The sequence below is a fragment of the Dipodomys spectabilis genome, unplaced genomic scaffold (genome assembly GCF_019054845.1).
Source record: "Dipodomys spectabilis isolate Male_0828 unplaced genomic scaffold, ASM1905484v1 ptg000004l, whole genome shotgun sequence".
Taxonomy (NCBI): domain Eukaryota; kingdom Metazoa; phylum Chordata; class Mammalia; order Rodentia; family Heteromyidae; genus Dipodomys; species Dipodomys spectabilis.
Window position 1 is genome coordinate 8,437,339 of NW_024870681.1, and position 15,422 is coordinate 8,452,760.

Here is a 15,422-nt window from a genome sequence, read left to right on the forward strand (position 1 = left end):
AGCTAGGCTTCTATGTGCAAGCCACCGTATATAGCTTCCAAGTATAATTTTAAAAGAATTTTATTTCTAAATTAACCTAGTCCCTTGACTTGGAAAATGCTTTAAGGAATGGTTTTATAACAATACTTAGAGTGGAACATGCTACTACTTAGTAATCAAGATATTTTAAATATTAAAAATTCCAGGTATATAACAAGAATATACACATATATAACAAGAATACGAACACACACACACACACACACTCTCTCTCTCTCTCTCTGTTAATTTACCTAATAATTTGTCCTTCTTCTTCTGGAGTAGCTGGTCTTAACCCAAGAACTATGTGACATACCTAGAGAAAAAAAAAAAAAACAACATAAATTTTATTGACTGGTGCCATTGACTAGACTGTATATTTCATACTGTATTCAGAAAATCCTTTTTTTTTTTAATGCCCACCTGGGGCTTGAACTCAAGGCCTGGAAGTTGCCCTCAATGCTAGCACTTAAGTCATAGCTCCGCTTTCAACTTCTTGGTGGTTAACTGGAGATCAAAATTTTATGGATTTTTGCTGCCCAGGCTGGCTTTGAACAGTGATCCTCAGGTCTCAGCCCCTCCTAAGAAGCTAAGATTACAAATGTGCACCACTGGTGCCCTGCAGAAGATCCATCTTTCAGATGAGTATCTTAGCAATAGGTATCAATGATTTAGTGGAATAAAATTTAAGTTTCATTGTGTTTTTAAATTTAATACTTTAAAAAATAGAGGCAAATTCCCAAATCTCTAAAAGAAAAAAAGGAAAAGAGAAAGTAGAAGGGAGGGAGAAGAAGAATGGAAAAGTATGAAAGAGAAGAGGAAGCAAAAAAAAAAAAAAAAAAGGCCAGGTCTGGTGGCTCACACCTGTAATCCTAGCTATGCTGGAGGCTGAGATCTGAGGATCACGGTTCAAAGCTAGACTCTGCAGGAAAGTTTATGAGATTTTATTTATTTATTTATTTATTGTTGGTCGTGGGGATTGAACTCTGGGCCTGGGCACTGTCCCTCAGATCTTCAGTTCAAGGCTCTACCAATTGAACCACAGTACCACTTCCAGTTTTCTGGTGGTATACTGGAGATAAGAGTCTCACTGACTTTCCTGCACAGGATGGCTTTAAACCATGATCCTCAGATCAGCCAGCTGAGTAGCTAGGATTACAAGCATGAGCCACTGGCACTTGACTTTATCAGGCACCTGGCTCTATCAGACGCTTATCTCCAATTAAACTCGAGAAAACTGGAAGTGGAGTTGTGGCTCAAAGTAGTAGAGCACTACTAGTCTTGAGCAAAAGAGTTCAGGGACTGTGCTCAGGCCCTGAGTTCAAATCCTATGACTGACAAAAAAAAAAGAAAAGAAAAGCTTGTTACAGCCTAAAACAGAAAACATAAACATGAAAACATATATGTAAAAACATGTCACAGGTGGTCAGTGAACAAGTTTCTATAGAATATAAATATGGAGAACATGATACTTATTGGGTTTTTAGGGTATAGAAACATCCAAGTTTCACAAATATTACCAATTTCAATGATTTTAGCAGTTTACATTAATGTCAATAATGTGTGAAAAATTTACTTGCTTTTATCACCAACAATACATCACTTAATAACTTTATATGTTTATGAAAGGGGCTAACCTCTTTTTTTGCTTTTGTTTTGTTTTGTTTTTATCAGTTGTGGGGGTCTGAACTCTGGGCCTGAGTGCTGTCCTTCAGTTCTTCAGGTCAAGGCTAGTGCTCTACCACTTGAGCCACAGCACCACTTCCAGATTTTTCTGCTTATGTGGTACTGAGGAATGGAACCCAGGGCCTTGTGCATGCAAGGTAAGCAAGCACTCTACCACGGCACTCTACCTTCCCAGCCCGGGGCTAACCTCTTTGGTTACTATGTTAATAGTTGTTTAAAAACCGTTAGCCAACAACATGGTTATGTTTTAAGTTTATCAGATTATATATGCTTTAAATACGTAACACTGATGAACTAACAAGAAGAGACCAGTTTCCATTTATTCTAAGACAGCTGGGTAGCAGGTAAGTTATCCTCTACTTAAAATGAAAGGTTGGGAAGTGGCGCTGTGGCTTAAGCAGTAGAGTGCTCGCCTTGAGCTGAAGAGCTGAGGGATAGCGCCCAGGCCCAGAGTTCAATCCCCACAACCGACCAAAGAGAAAAAACAACAACAACAACAACAAAAACCGAAAGGTTGTAATAGGGCATAACATACCAAATCATTCAAATCTTCACAAGGGTGATTTTACAAGGAAAGAAAAACAAAACAACCCAGAATAACCAACTATTAAATAAACTTAAATATTTATGAAGAACTACAAAAAATGGAAAAGGAGTGTAAATTATTTCTTAACAAAATCAAAAACAAGAGAACTAGTTTAACTGAATAAAATTGGGGAGGCTCAATGGCTTAATGTTCAAAACTCTTGTATTTCCTTCCTTCCTTCTCTATTTTAGTTGGGTCTTCTAAAGAATAAAGTAAAGGAGCATTTGTGTGTGTGTGTGTCTATGTTTAATTTGTAACAAAGCCTTACAGGACAGGCACAAACAATAAATCCTCTTTTGCAACCCAGAACTCATTGAGATTTTGGTACATGTAAGAAGGAATATGAGGGGCTGGGAAGGTGGCTCAGTGGTAGAGCGCTTGCCTTGCAGGCATGAGGCCCTGGGTTTGATTCCTCAGCACTACATAAGCAAAAAGAAAAAAGCCAGAAGTGGTGCTGTGGCTCAAGTGATAGAGTGCTAGCCTTGAGCTGAAGGACAGCGCCCAGGCCCAGAGTTCAGGCCCCATGACCGCCGCCCCCTCCCCCCCCCCCCCCCCCCCCCCCCCCCCCCCCCCCGCCAAAAAAAAAGAAGGAGTATGATTCCTACAACAGTTAGCATTGTGAGTGTTTGTTAATTCACACAGGTTGCTCTGAGAATAAAGCTGATGTAAAAAGCAAGAAAATAAAAATAAAATAGGCTTATAACAAGGATCTCTCAACTAAAGAGAATGTATACTTTGAAAATTTCATAGTGTTCATATTGTCCTTACTATTAGGAAAGGCCCTTTTAAAAGACAAGAGGCCAGGCGCTAGTGGTTCACGCCTGTAATCCTAGCTACTCAGGAGGCTGAGATCTGAGGATCAGGTTCAAAGCCAGCCCAGGAAGGAAAGTCCATGAAACTCATCTCCAATAAACCACCAAAAAACCTAAAGCGGCACTGTGGCTCAAGCAGTAGGGTGTTTCGCCTTGACCTGAAGAGCTGAGGGGACAGTGCTTAGGCCCAGAGTTCAAGCCCCACAACTGACAAAAAAAAAGACAACAAGTGGCTGGGAAAGTAGCTCAGTGGTAGAATGATTGCCTTGCATGCATGAGGCCCTGGGTTAGATTCCTCAGCGCCACATAAGCAGAAAAAGCCAGAAGTGGCGCTTGGCTCAGGTGGTAGAGAACTAGCCTTGAGCTAAAGAGCTGAGGGACAGCGCCGATGCCCAGAGTTCAGGCCCCACGACTGACCCCCCCCCCCCCCCCAAAATAAAAGACAACAAGGGCTGGAGGATGTAGTTCATTGGTAGGGCACTTGCCTAGCATTCATGAGTCTGGAGTTGACCCTCAGCCCTAGGGATGTAAGTAGGGGAGTAGGCAAGGGATATAAAAATGAAAAAAAAGTGGGCTGGGAAGGTGGCTTACTGGTAGAGCGCTTGCCTAGCATGCATGAAGCCGTGGTTCGATTCCTCAGCACCACATACACAGAAAAAGCCAGAAGTGGTGCTGTGGCTCAAGTGGTAGAGTGCCAGCCTTGAGCAAAAAGAAGCTCATGGGACAGTGCCCAGGTCCTGAGTTTAAGCACTGGCAATAAGAAGAGGAGGAGGAGGAGAAACAGGAGGAGGAGAGGTAGAAGAGGAAGAGGAAGAGGAAGAGTAGTAGTAAAAAAATTATGATGTCTTCTACAATTAGGATTATTTTCTATATGTCTAAATGCTGCTTTGAGTTATAATAAAATAAGCAACCATATTTCCATTCTGCTTTCCTATTTCCCACATCACGATTTTGAGAAGATTCAGTGGTTACTCGTGTCTATCTTACTATCCTTTTGGAGATGTACAAGATAATGTAATTCTATCTTTCCATAACATGATTTAGCAGCTTAGCTGTGATAACTGTAGTATTATATAGTGGAAAATAGTATTACCTCTGCTACAACTTAATACCTGTTGTTTACCTTAAACATACCTGGAAGAGAAGATTCAAAAATTCATTGGCAAGAACATTTTTCACACTCCAGATCTGATAGTCTTCTAGAGTAAGATGGCCTATCTGAAAATGAGACATTGAAAAGATCTCACGTTAAGTTAGAATACAGTCATGTCCCTGAAAGCAAGCCCATAATTCATATTAGGTACTATGTGTTCATCTAAAAACAAGCCAGTAGTGTAAGTTTGCAGGTCATAAAACTTAGGCAAATTCATTTGTGATTTTATTCAAGCAAGCAATAAAAGCAAAATGTTATTAATAATAAATTTTCCTCACTAAACTTGGGCTATAGCCAGGTGCTAGTGGCTTATGCTTGTAATCCTAGGGTTATAGCCAGGCGCTAGTGGCTTATGCTTGTAATCCTAGCTACTCAGGAAGCTGAGATCTGAGGATTCCTGTTTGGAGCCAGCCCAGACAATAAAGTCCGTGAGTCCCTTGAGATTCTTATCCCCAATTAACCCCCAAAACCTAGACATGGAGGTGTGGCTCAAGTGGTAGAGCACTATCCTTAAGCAAAAAGCTCAGGGACAGCACCCAGGCCCTGAGTTCCAGTACATGCAAAGAAAGAAAAAAAAAAAACTCTGGGTATAACAAAATTATTTCTGCTTCAAAGGTTACCAATGAAAAACCATAAAGGAATACGGAGTGGACAAAGTGAACATTTACAAATTTTCAAACTAAGTAGTTGACTTTCATTTGCTAGTACCAGGGCTTGAAGTCAGACGTTGGACTTTCTCTGCTTGTTTGCTCATAGCTGGCACTCTACTACTTAAGCTATGTGCCTCTAGCCTGGCATTTTTCTGGTTAACTGTAGAAATCTCTCAAGATTTTGTCTGCTGGGGCTGGCTTTGAACCTCAATCCTCAGATTTCAGTATTCTGAGTAGCTAGGAAAACAGGTGAACTACCAGAACCCAGCTTAATCCCTAATAATTTTATGACTTTCTTATGGAGTATTTACCTTTCTCCAAATATTACTTTTCTATAAAAAAGCAACATTTTTGTTATGTCAATGTGTACAAAAATATATGTAAATATATATCAAATGTTTATCTCACACATCAATTGTGTTTTTTGTTTTTGTTTTGTTTTTGCCAGTGCTGGGGCTTGAACTCAGGGCCTGGGCATGTCCCTGAGCTTCTTTTGCTCAAGGCTAGCTCTCTAACACTTGAGCCAAAACACCAATTTTGGCTTTTTCTTTGTATGTGGTACTGAGAAATTGAATCAAGGACTTCATGCATGCTAGGCAAGCACTCTACCACTAAGCCACATTCCCAATCCTCACTGAATGTTTTTAACTTTTTGAGCCACAGCATTACTTCCAGTTTTCTACTGGGTTAATTGGTGATAAGAGTCTTACAGACTTTCGTGACCGGGCTCGTACCAAACAGTGACCCTCACGCTCATCTCCTGAGTAGTTAGGATTATAGGCATGATTATAGGCTATTTTTAAGTTTTTGCCATTTAATGATACTATGTTCTCTGTTCATCATATAAAAACATGTTATATAAGGTTTTCAATTAATTATTATTAATTATTATGATTAATTATTGTAATTGTTTTCTATGAGACAACTACTATTTAGATTTACTAATAGCAATCTAAATGGTGGCAGTCAATTAACAAGATAAAGACATTTTCTTTCTTTTGACGGTATTGTGGCCTGACTCATACATCATTTTTAAGAAAACAAAACACAGCTGACTTCTGGAATCACTGAAGTGTGTATTTCAACTGCTATACCCAAACAACAAACATGTAAAGATTTAATAGTAAGAAAATCTTAATTGTAACCCCTCCTTGTATATCAACTTGACAATAAAATTTAAAAGAAGTAAAAGAATATCTTCCAAATCCATGTAGAGAAATTAAAGGGAAAGAAAAATGAAAAAATGAAAAACCTCACTTCTATTTTTCTAAGCATGTTTCTATTCAGAAATTGAGGAAGGATGGTGTTGGTGGCTCATGCCTGTAATCCTAGCTACTCAGGAGGCTGAAATCTGAGGATCACAGTTCAAAGCCAGCCTGTGCAGGAAAATTCATGAGACTCTTGTCTTTAATTAACCACCAGAAAACCAGAAGTGGCGTTGTGGCTCAAGTGGTAGAGCTTGCCTTGAGCTAAAGAGCTCAGAGACAGTGCCCAGGCCCAGAGTTCAAACTCCATGACCAAAAAAAAAAAAAAAGTTGAGGAAGTATAAGCAAATCACTACATTATGCCTAGTATCACAGAATCTTTCTTATCATGACTACTTACTTAAATTGCTTGTTCACTTATCACAAAGAGGAAGTGCTCTGAAGGGGTTTGTATGTTTTTCTCAAATCTAGTACAAGGAATTGAAAACATCTAGATCTATATTACAGAATTCCCCCAAAGGATTTCTAACTTAGATCTTTGATCTATACTCCCTAGTCTTCTGCACTTTTTATTTTTGAAACAAGGTGCTTCCTGCTTATGTGCTTACATGGACCACAATCCATCTATTTTGGCTTCCTGTTATATCTGGACTAACAGGCATGCTCCACCAAACCCAGTTATCACTTATAAAGTGGTGTCGCTAGCTACCCTGCCCCGGTTGGCTTCAATCTGTAACTTTTCATATCTCAGCCTCCAAGCAGGTAGGACTACAGGCTTGAGCCCAACTACTCTGGCAATTTTTGAAACAAGGTCTTGCTTTTTTGCCCAGGTTTCTTGATTAATGCTTCTTACCATAGCAGAGATGACAGGCATGCAATGCATGAGCTTTTTCTGTTGAGACAGAGTCTTGCTGAGATGTTCTTGATCTGAGCCACCACACATAGCTAGGATATACAAGCATGACACCTCATCTAGCTATTTGGCATGTGTCTTTGAATCTTTGTGTCTGTGTTTGCCTGCAGAGTAGCTAAGATTACAGGTTTCAGCCACCAGAGTTGAACTAATCTGATTCTTTTATGTAGCCAAACTATACAAATAATTAAGGCACCTAGTCTCAAATATTTTAAGGAACAATGTTCTTTTTTGTGTGTTGGCACAAGGGTTTGAAGTCAAGGTCTCATGTTAGCTAGGAATGTAATATCACTGGATCTACATCTTCCATCCTTTTTTGCTTTTAGTTATTTTTCAGGTAGGATCTTGGTTTTTGCATGGTACCGGCCTCAGATCACAATATTCTTACCTATAGCCTCCTATACAGCTAGAATCACAAATGTGTATTACCACACTTGGTGTGTTCATTAATATGAGATACTAAGAATTCTTTGCCTACACTGCTTCAAACTATGATCCTCCCAGACTCTATCTCCTAAGTGGCTAGGATTACAGGCACAACCACTCTACATGGCTAAGGAACAATTTCCATAGTGAAGTTATACTACATAAAAGAAATGTTAATATTGTCCCCCCTCCCCAAAAAAGAAATATAGAAAGAAAATACTGTATATTACCATATAGATTAATCATATGTACACTAACAGTCAAAAGCCCATTTGGAAGCCAGGCATGGCAGAGCTTAGGTCTGTAATCCCAGAACTCAGGAGAAGAGGTAGAAGGATAATAAGTTTAAGGCCAGCTTGGGCTACATGGTTTCAGGTTAGTCCAAGTTATATAGCAGGACACTGTCTTAAAAAAAAAAAAAAAAAGCCAGGCACTGGTGGCTCATGCTTGTAATCCTAGCTACTCAGGAGGCTGAGATTTGAGGATTGTGGTTCAAAGCCAGCCTAGCAGGACCATCTATGAGAAAACTGGAAGTGGCTCTGTAGCTCAAGTAGTAGAGCTCTCACCCTTAGCTGAAGAGCTCAGAGATAGCACCCAGGCAGAGTTCAAGACCCACTACTCTCTCTCTCTCTCACACACACACACACACACAAGAGCCCATTTGCTATACCAACAATTAAAAACTAATTAAAACATACACAATTTTGCTTAAAAACTAGAGTAGTAAGTTAAGGGAAAAAGTGAGGGCTGCCGACAGCCATTTTTCTTTGTAATGAAGATCAAAGGTAGATACAGAATTTAGGGGAAAGATAAGCTTAGATGAGGATGCAAAAAAACACACAAAACAAATAAATGAAATAGAAAATATAGGCATAAAGAAACAAAGACTAGTGGAAATCAAATTAATAACTCTTCCCAGGCTAAAAGAGATATCGGAGGTGTGGCTCAAGTAGTTCCAGCCTTGATTAGAAAAAAACAAGTGAGAGCCTGAGACCTGAGTTCAAATTCCAGTGTTGGCACAAAACCAAAAACCTCTAAAGAAAAAAAAGCAACTAATAAACCTTATGATTATGGAACCCAGGAAATTTCCCTGCTGGCAGAGAGGGCCCTGACTGTTGCTTCTCCCCTTTCCTCCCTCCTTTTTTTTCTTCTGCTCTTATGAAGGCTTCAACTTTTAGATTTGTTTATTCTCCCTATGACCCCTTCCTGACTCACTTGACTCTCTCTTTTTTTTTTTGGTCCAGTCGTGGGGCCTGAACTCTGGGCCTGGGCGCTGTCCCTCAGCTCTTCAACTGAAGGCTAGTGCTCTACCACTTGAGCCACAGCACCACATCTGGCTTTTTTCTTTTTGTTTATGTGGTGCTGAGGAATCGAACCCAGGACCTTATGTATGCAAGGCAAGCGCTCTACCAATGAGCCACCTTCCTAGCCCCTCACTTCACTCTCTAACTGATAAGACCTACATAGGTGAAACACCAGCAGAACAGATCAATTTCATGGGGATCTACTATATGGACCTTAGAACAATTCAGCCTATACAACAGCAATCAAAGGCAAACTCTTTTGGGAGTAAATCATGTGCCAACTGCTACTGATGGAAGGAAAACAGGTACTCAGCTCCTCAGGATGAACCCTAAATGAGTCAAAGAAGCAAGAACTACAGATTCTTTAGCTAGTGAATGTGCTACAGTGGTAGTGTTAGTGGATTGTTTTTATGTTGATGAACTTGCTTGTGAGTGAACAAAGCAGGAGTACTGCATGATTCCCTGGTGATGAGTGCTACCTTGGACACCGTTCTGGAACTTGGCTGCACTGACAAATTTGTATACCTCTTTCTTCGTGTCCCACCCTCCTCTTGCTTTCAAAGAAGCATTGATAGCTAGAAACTTCCTTTGTCAAGGTAACCAACTCACATAGCCAATCGGATAAGTATAGAGCATAGAGTTGAGTGCCAGCTGGAATACACTGGCTTAATAACTAGAAAGGAAACTCCCAGTCCAATTCATATTATAGAGCCCAGCAAGCAAAAAACTGATTTTTTTCCTATTTATTTATTTAGTCATTTGTGGGGCTTGAACCCAGGACCTGGGTGCTGTCCCAGAGCCTCTGTGTTCAAGTCTAGTGTTCTACCACTTGAGCCATACCATCACTTCCAGTTTTCTAATGGTTAACTGGAGATAAAGAATCTCATGGACATTCCTGCTTTGAACCATGATTCTCAGATCTCAGCCTTCTGAGTAGCCTTCTGAGTAGCTAAGATTACAGTCATGAGCCACCTGTGCCCAGCCAACTTTTTAATTTTTTTCCCTCTTTTTCTCACTGGTAGTCCATTCCAACTCCCACTCTCTTTATTACCTCTATCTTTATTTTCCCTTTCTGTATATATGAGAAATCTTCAATTATGCATTCCATTCCCCAGAGCCCCATTTTCCACATCTTTTTTTTTTTTTGGGGGGGGGGGGGGTCCAGTCATAGGGCCTGAACTCTGGGCCTGGCGCTGTCCCTCAGCTCTTCAGCTCAAGGCTAGTGCTCTACCACTTGAGCCATAGCACCACTTCCAGCTTTTTTTTTTTCTTTTTGCTTATGTGGTGCTGAGGAATTGAACCCAGGGCCTCACGCATGCAAGGCAAGCCCTCTACCACTGAGCCACCTTCCCAGCCCCTTCCACATCTTTTATCCTTTCTGCCACCACCCCCCTACTTTTAATAGCCAAGTACTATTTTCTACACAAAGCAACTTTATCATTCTGATATCCTTTGGAAAGAATCAAAATCCCTAGGCCCTAGGCCCTTGTATATATAATGTGTTTGGTGTATACATCTTGTAAACTAAGGCCTTTTGTTTGTAGATATTTGGTTGGGTTTTGAATTGGTGAACTTTTATTTTTGGGGGGGGAGGGTCTGGTCATGGGGCCTGAACTCTGGGCTTGGGCGCTGTCCCTCAGCTCTTCAGCTCAAAGCTAGCACTCTACCACTTGAGACACAGCGCCACTTCTGGCTTTTTTTTTTTGCTTATGTGGTGCTGAGGAATTGAACCCAGGGCCTCAGGCATGCAAGGCAAGTGCTATACCACTGAGCCACCTTCCCAGCCCTGAATTGGTGAACTTTTTAACTCCACATCAAGGACAAGAAACAGAACATCAACCAAGCTAATACTCATTCCTGTGAGAATACAGAAATTAACTCAGTGGAGAGACCTCAAGTGACTAACACTCAAGTTTACTTCTGCTCTTAAAGTTAATATAAACGGAGTCATACTGTGCATTGTTTTATTTTGGTTTAATTTTCTTTCTTTCTTTCCTTTTGTTTTGTCAGTTTGGGTCTTAAACTCAAGTCCTGGGTGCTGTCCCTGAGCTCTTTCGCTCAAGGCTCATGCTCTACCACTTTCAACCACAGCATCATTTCTAGTTTTTTACTAGAAATTGGGGATAAGAGTCTCACGGGAACTTTTCTGCCCAGGCTAATTCTGAACCATGATCCTCAGATGTTAGCCTCCTGAACAGCTAGGATTACACATGTGAGCCAACAGCATCCAACTATGTTTGATTTCTTCTACAACATAGTAAGCTTTATTAGAAAGGAAGAAATAATGGTTATAAACTACAGAGGTCAAGAAGTTTATTTAGTTCTTACATTAGACTTCATAGACTTGCTAAAAGATGGAACAAAGTCTCTTTACAGATAATTTTGAGCTACTATAACCACAGGTCCAGGTAAATATTTAGCAAAGGTACTTGACCATGTATATAAGCTATACTTTTTTTTTTTTTTTTTGGCATGTGTATGACACTACTGGGGCTTGAAGATAGGGCCTAGGTGTTGTTCCTTAGTTTTTCACTCAAAGCTAATACTCTATCACTTGAGCCACAGCTCCATTTCCAACCTTTTGGTGGTTAACCAGAGATAAGACTCTATGAACTTTCCCACCTGGGCTGACATTGAGCCAAGATCTTCAGATCCAGCCTCTTGTGTAGCAAGGGTTACAGGTGTGAGCCACTGGTGCCTGACTAAAGCTACACAATGTGATTTATGAGTATATGGTTATTGGGGCTGGGAAGGTGGCTCAGTGGTATAGCACTTGCCTTGCATGCTCGAGGCCCTGGGTTCGATTCCTCAGCACCACATAAGAAAAAAAGCCGGAAGTGGTGCTGTGGCTCAAGTGGTAGAGTGCTAGCCTTGAGCTGAAGAGCTGAGGGACAGCGCCCAGGCCCAGAGTTCAGGCCCCATGACCGGACCCAAAAAAAAAAAAAAAAAAAAAAGAGTATATGGTTATTTTGAGAAAAAGATAAATTAGTCATAGTCTGACTTACTTTTGTAGTGTCATGTGCATCCAATATGCCTTCCACAATGTCAGAGAGATCCTTATGCAATTCCTTTAAAAAATAACCCAAAAGAGTAATAAGAAAAGGCTATGTAAATATAATTTTTATTATTCAGTAGCTAAATTATGCTGGCCAAATATTTAAAAATTACTATAGATTCTCACATTGTTTCACAAAGTAAGATACTCTGCTGTTTCATTCTTAGTCTACACAATAAGCTCAGTTTATTAAATTTTCCTAAGGCAAATTTCTTAATTTTACATATTTAGCTATGAATACTTGGAGTAGCACAATATACCAACTAAATGCAGTAACAAATCCTTCTTGTTTTTTTTTTTTTTTTTTGGTCAGTCATGGGGCTTGAACTCAGGGCCTTGGGTCCTGTCCCTGAGCTCTTTTGTTCAACACAAGTCCACCTCTGGTTTTCTCATGGTTAAATGGAAATCAGAGTCTCAGAGAATTTCCTGCCCTGGCTGGCTTTGAACTGTAATCCTTAGATCTCAGCCTCCTGAGTAGCTAGGATTTCAGGTGTGAGGCACCAGTTCACAGAACAAATGCTTTTTTCTTTTCTCTTACAAATCATCATTCAATTTTCCTGTTGGAGGTTTATATTCAAGAAGATGCAATAATCAGAACTTACGGGGATATCATCAGTGCGGTTGTCCTTCCAGACCTCTAAAAGTGCAACCACCATGTCTCTCAGTTCAACCCTGGAGAGAACTCCATCACGGTCAACATCAAACACCTTGAAACAAACTAATAAAAAGAAACGTATGGAGACAAATGACTTTTAGATTCTGAAGTATAAAACACTTTATTAGAAACTGCACTGCATACTTACTTAATTTTTCAAGCAAGCATATTCTGGATCAGTTTTCATCAGGAGTAGATTATAGTCTATCAGTATATTTTTGGAACTTATTGAATTTCCTCAATAGACTTCACAAATCTGTCTCTAAATAATTACCCAGGTTGGGATGACCTATCTATCACATAGATCTAACTTGTTTATAAGGTAGAAATAAGGAGCCAGGTGCCAGCAGCTCATACCTGTAATTTACCTTGCTACTCAGGAGGCTGAGATCTGAGGATCACAGTTTGAAGCCAGTCTGGGCAGGAAAGCCCATGAGACTCTTATCTCCAATATAGTACTCAAAAAAGCCAGAAATGATGCTGTAGCTGAAAAGAAGCTCAGGGATAGGGCCCAGGCCCTGAGTTCAAGCCCCAGGACTGACAAAAACCCATAAACAAAAAACAAAACAAAACTAGAGAGCCCTGTACTAGTGGATCACGCCTGCAATCCTAGCTACTCAAGAAGCTAAGACCTAAGGATCATGGTTCAAAGCCAGCCCAGGCAGGAAAGTCCATGAGGCTCCTATCACCAATTAACTACCATAAAACCAGAAGTGGTGCTGTGGCTCAAGTTATAGAGTGCTTGCCTTGAGCTGAAGAGCTGAGGGACAGTGCCTAGGCCCAGAATTCAAGCCCCACGACCGACCAAAAAAAAGAAAAGAAAAGGGACTAAACAAATATTATCTTACAGGTTATAAACAGGTAATATAAGTCCTTAAGTTAATTTCCTTTTTCCTGTAGTTTTCCACCCTCTCTCTGTATCTTCCCCCTTTCCTTTTTAATTTTTAGTGATGCCACATATCAAAACTAGGGCCTGGAGCCCAGGCAATCTGTTCTACCACTGAACTTGATCTCCAGTCCATTAAAATTTCTTTCTTTCCTTCCTTTTTACTGGTCCTGGGACTTGAACTCAGGACCTGGGTGCTGTCCCTGAGCCTCTTTATGCTCAAGGCTAGAGCTCTATCACTCGAGCCACAGCACTACTTCCAGCTTTTTCTGAGTAGTTTATCGGCAATAAGAGGCTAACAGGCTTTCCTGCCTGGGCTGGCTTTGAACCTCGAACCTCACATCTCAGCCTCCTGAGTAGCTAGGATTACAGGCCTGAGCACCAGTGCTCAGCTTCCTTCCTTCCTTCTTTTTGTTTGCTTTTGAAATACATCTCACTATAGAGATATATAGATACATATAGGCTGACCTTGCTTGAGGCCTTAGTAGCGCTGGCATTACAGATGTGTACCACCATATCTAGCTCATTTAAGTTATTGTCTAATGCTCAAAACAGATGAATGGAAATCTATTTCTATTTATTTTCTTGTTTGTTTAGGCAGCACTAGAGTTAGAACTCAGGGTACTGAATTTGGTAGGCAGATGCTCTACCACTTCATTTTTTTTTTATTTAATTTAAATTTTTTTTTGTAAACATACTGTACAGAGGGGTTACAATTACATGGGCAGGATAATGCATACATTTCTTATCAAGCATTGCAGCCTCCTCCTTTGTTTACCCTTCACATCCCTTCCTTACCTCCCCCCTACCTCCCCACCACCCAATCCTCCCCCCTCCCCACCTCTACCACTTGATTACATCTACTGCATATACAGTTGTTTCTTATATACATTTAATATCCTATCTACACTGAGAATCACAACATGATGATGGAAATATACCTTGTATCCACTTTAGCTTTCTAATGTAACAATGTACATTAATTTTTTTGCCAAGAACAAGTTCAGCTCTTCAATAAGGCTTATATACAATATGCTAAGGATCAGAAAATTAATACTTCATTAATTAACTCCAATAGAATCACTTTAATTTGTTAACAGACATATTTATCATCAACAAAATTGTTTTTTTATAGTTGGAGTGGTGGGTCAGTCATGAGGCTTGAACATAGGGCCTGGCACTGTACCTAAGCCAGCCAGCCTACCTGCCTTCCTTCTTTCCTTTCTTTTTTTGTGCTCAAGGATAGTGCTCTACCACTTTGAGCCATATTCCACTTTCAGTTTTTAGGTGGTTAGATGAAAATAAGAGTCTCACAGACTTTCCTGCTTAAGCTGGCTTTGAACTGCAACCCTGAGACCCTGCCCCCTGAGCAGCTAGGATTACAGGTGTGAGCCAACAGCATCTGGCAAAAAAAAAATCTTAAAATTGTTAAAAGCAGTAAGTAATCTCAACAAAAAGCAGAGATTTCAGTTGCTTTTCTTAACATTAAATTTTTATAATTTTCCTAAAGCCAGTTTAGAGCAATAATACATTAACAAGGAGTAAAAAGTCTGGATTTTTAGGATTAAAACTTCTGTTTATATAGAATAATTATGATATTAAATCAAAATGGATCATTGTATAATATTACTCAGTCAGACAAAAATATTAATACCCCAAACAGGCAATATTTGGGAAGCTCTATTTTAGGAAGTCAGAAATAATTACTCTAGTAAATACATTTGAATTAGATTCCAATTAAATGTAAATGGTTGCATTTTCTCAAGTATGATCACGATTTAATAATGCAATATATACTTATACCGGTACATCATGCTGTAACATTTTAGTCAGGTTAAAAAGACCATTTCAGGGGCTGGGAAGGTGGCTCAGTGGTAGAGCGCTTGCCTTGCATGCATGAGGCCCTGGGTTCCATTCCTCAGCACCACATAAGCAGAAAAAAAAAAGCCGGAAGTGGTGCTATGGCTCAAGTGGTAGAGTGCTAGCCTTGAGCTGAACAGCTGAGGGACAGTGCCCAGGCCCAGAGTTCAGGCCCTATGACTGGGCCCCCCCCCCCCTAAAAAAAATTTACTT

At 40.1% G+C, this 15,422-nt stretch overlaps 1 protein-coding gene and 1 pseudogene across 4 annotated transcripts in view; one reads left to right on the forward strand and one right to left on the reverse strand.

The window, feature by feature from the left end:
* Positions 1–15,422, reverse strand: part of Usp32 (ubiquitin specific peptidase 32) — a 163,231-nt gene that overhangs the window by 68,902 nt on the left and 78,907 nt on the right. For all 4 annotated transcript variants that reach the window (XM_042690731.1, XM_042690718.1, XM_042690723.1 and 1 more), the window contains exons 8-11: positions 12,411–12,526; positions 11,759–11,821; positions 4,237–4,320; positions 273–334 (exon numbers count right to left, since the gene is read on the reverse strand). In XM_042690731.1, the coding sequence (XP_042546665.1) occupies positions 273–334; positions 4,237–4,320; positions 11,759–11,821; positions 12,411–12,526 (325 nt within the window). The remainder of the gene's footprint in view (positions 1–272; positions 335–4,236; positions 4,321–11,758; positions 11,822–12,410; positions 12,527–15,422) is intronic.
* On the forward strand, positions 2,516–2,635 carry LOC122120660 (annotated as a pseudogene).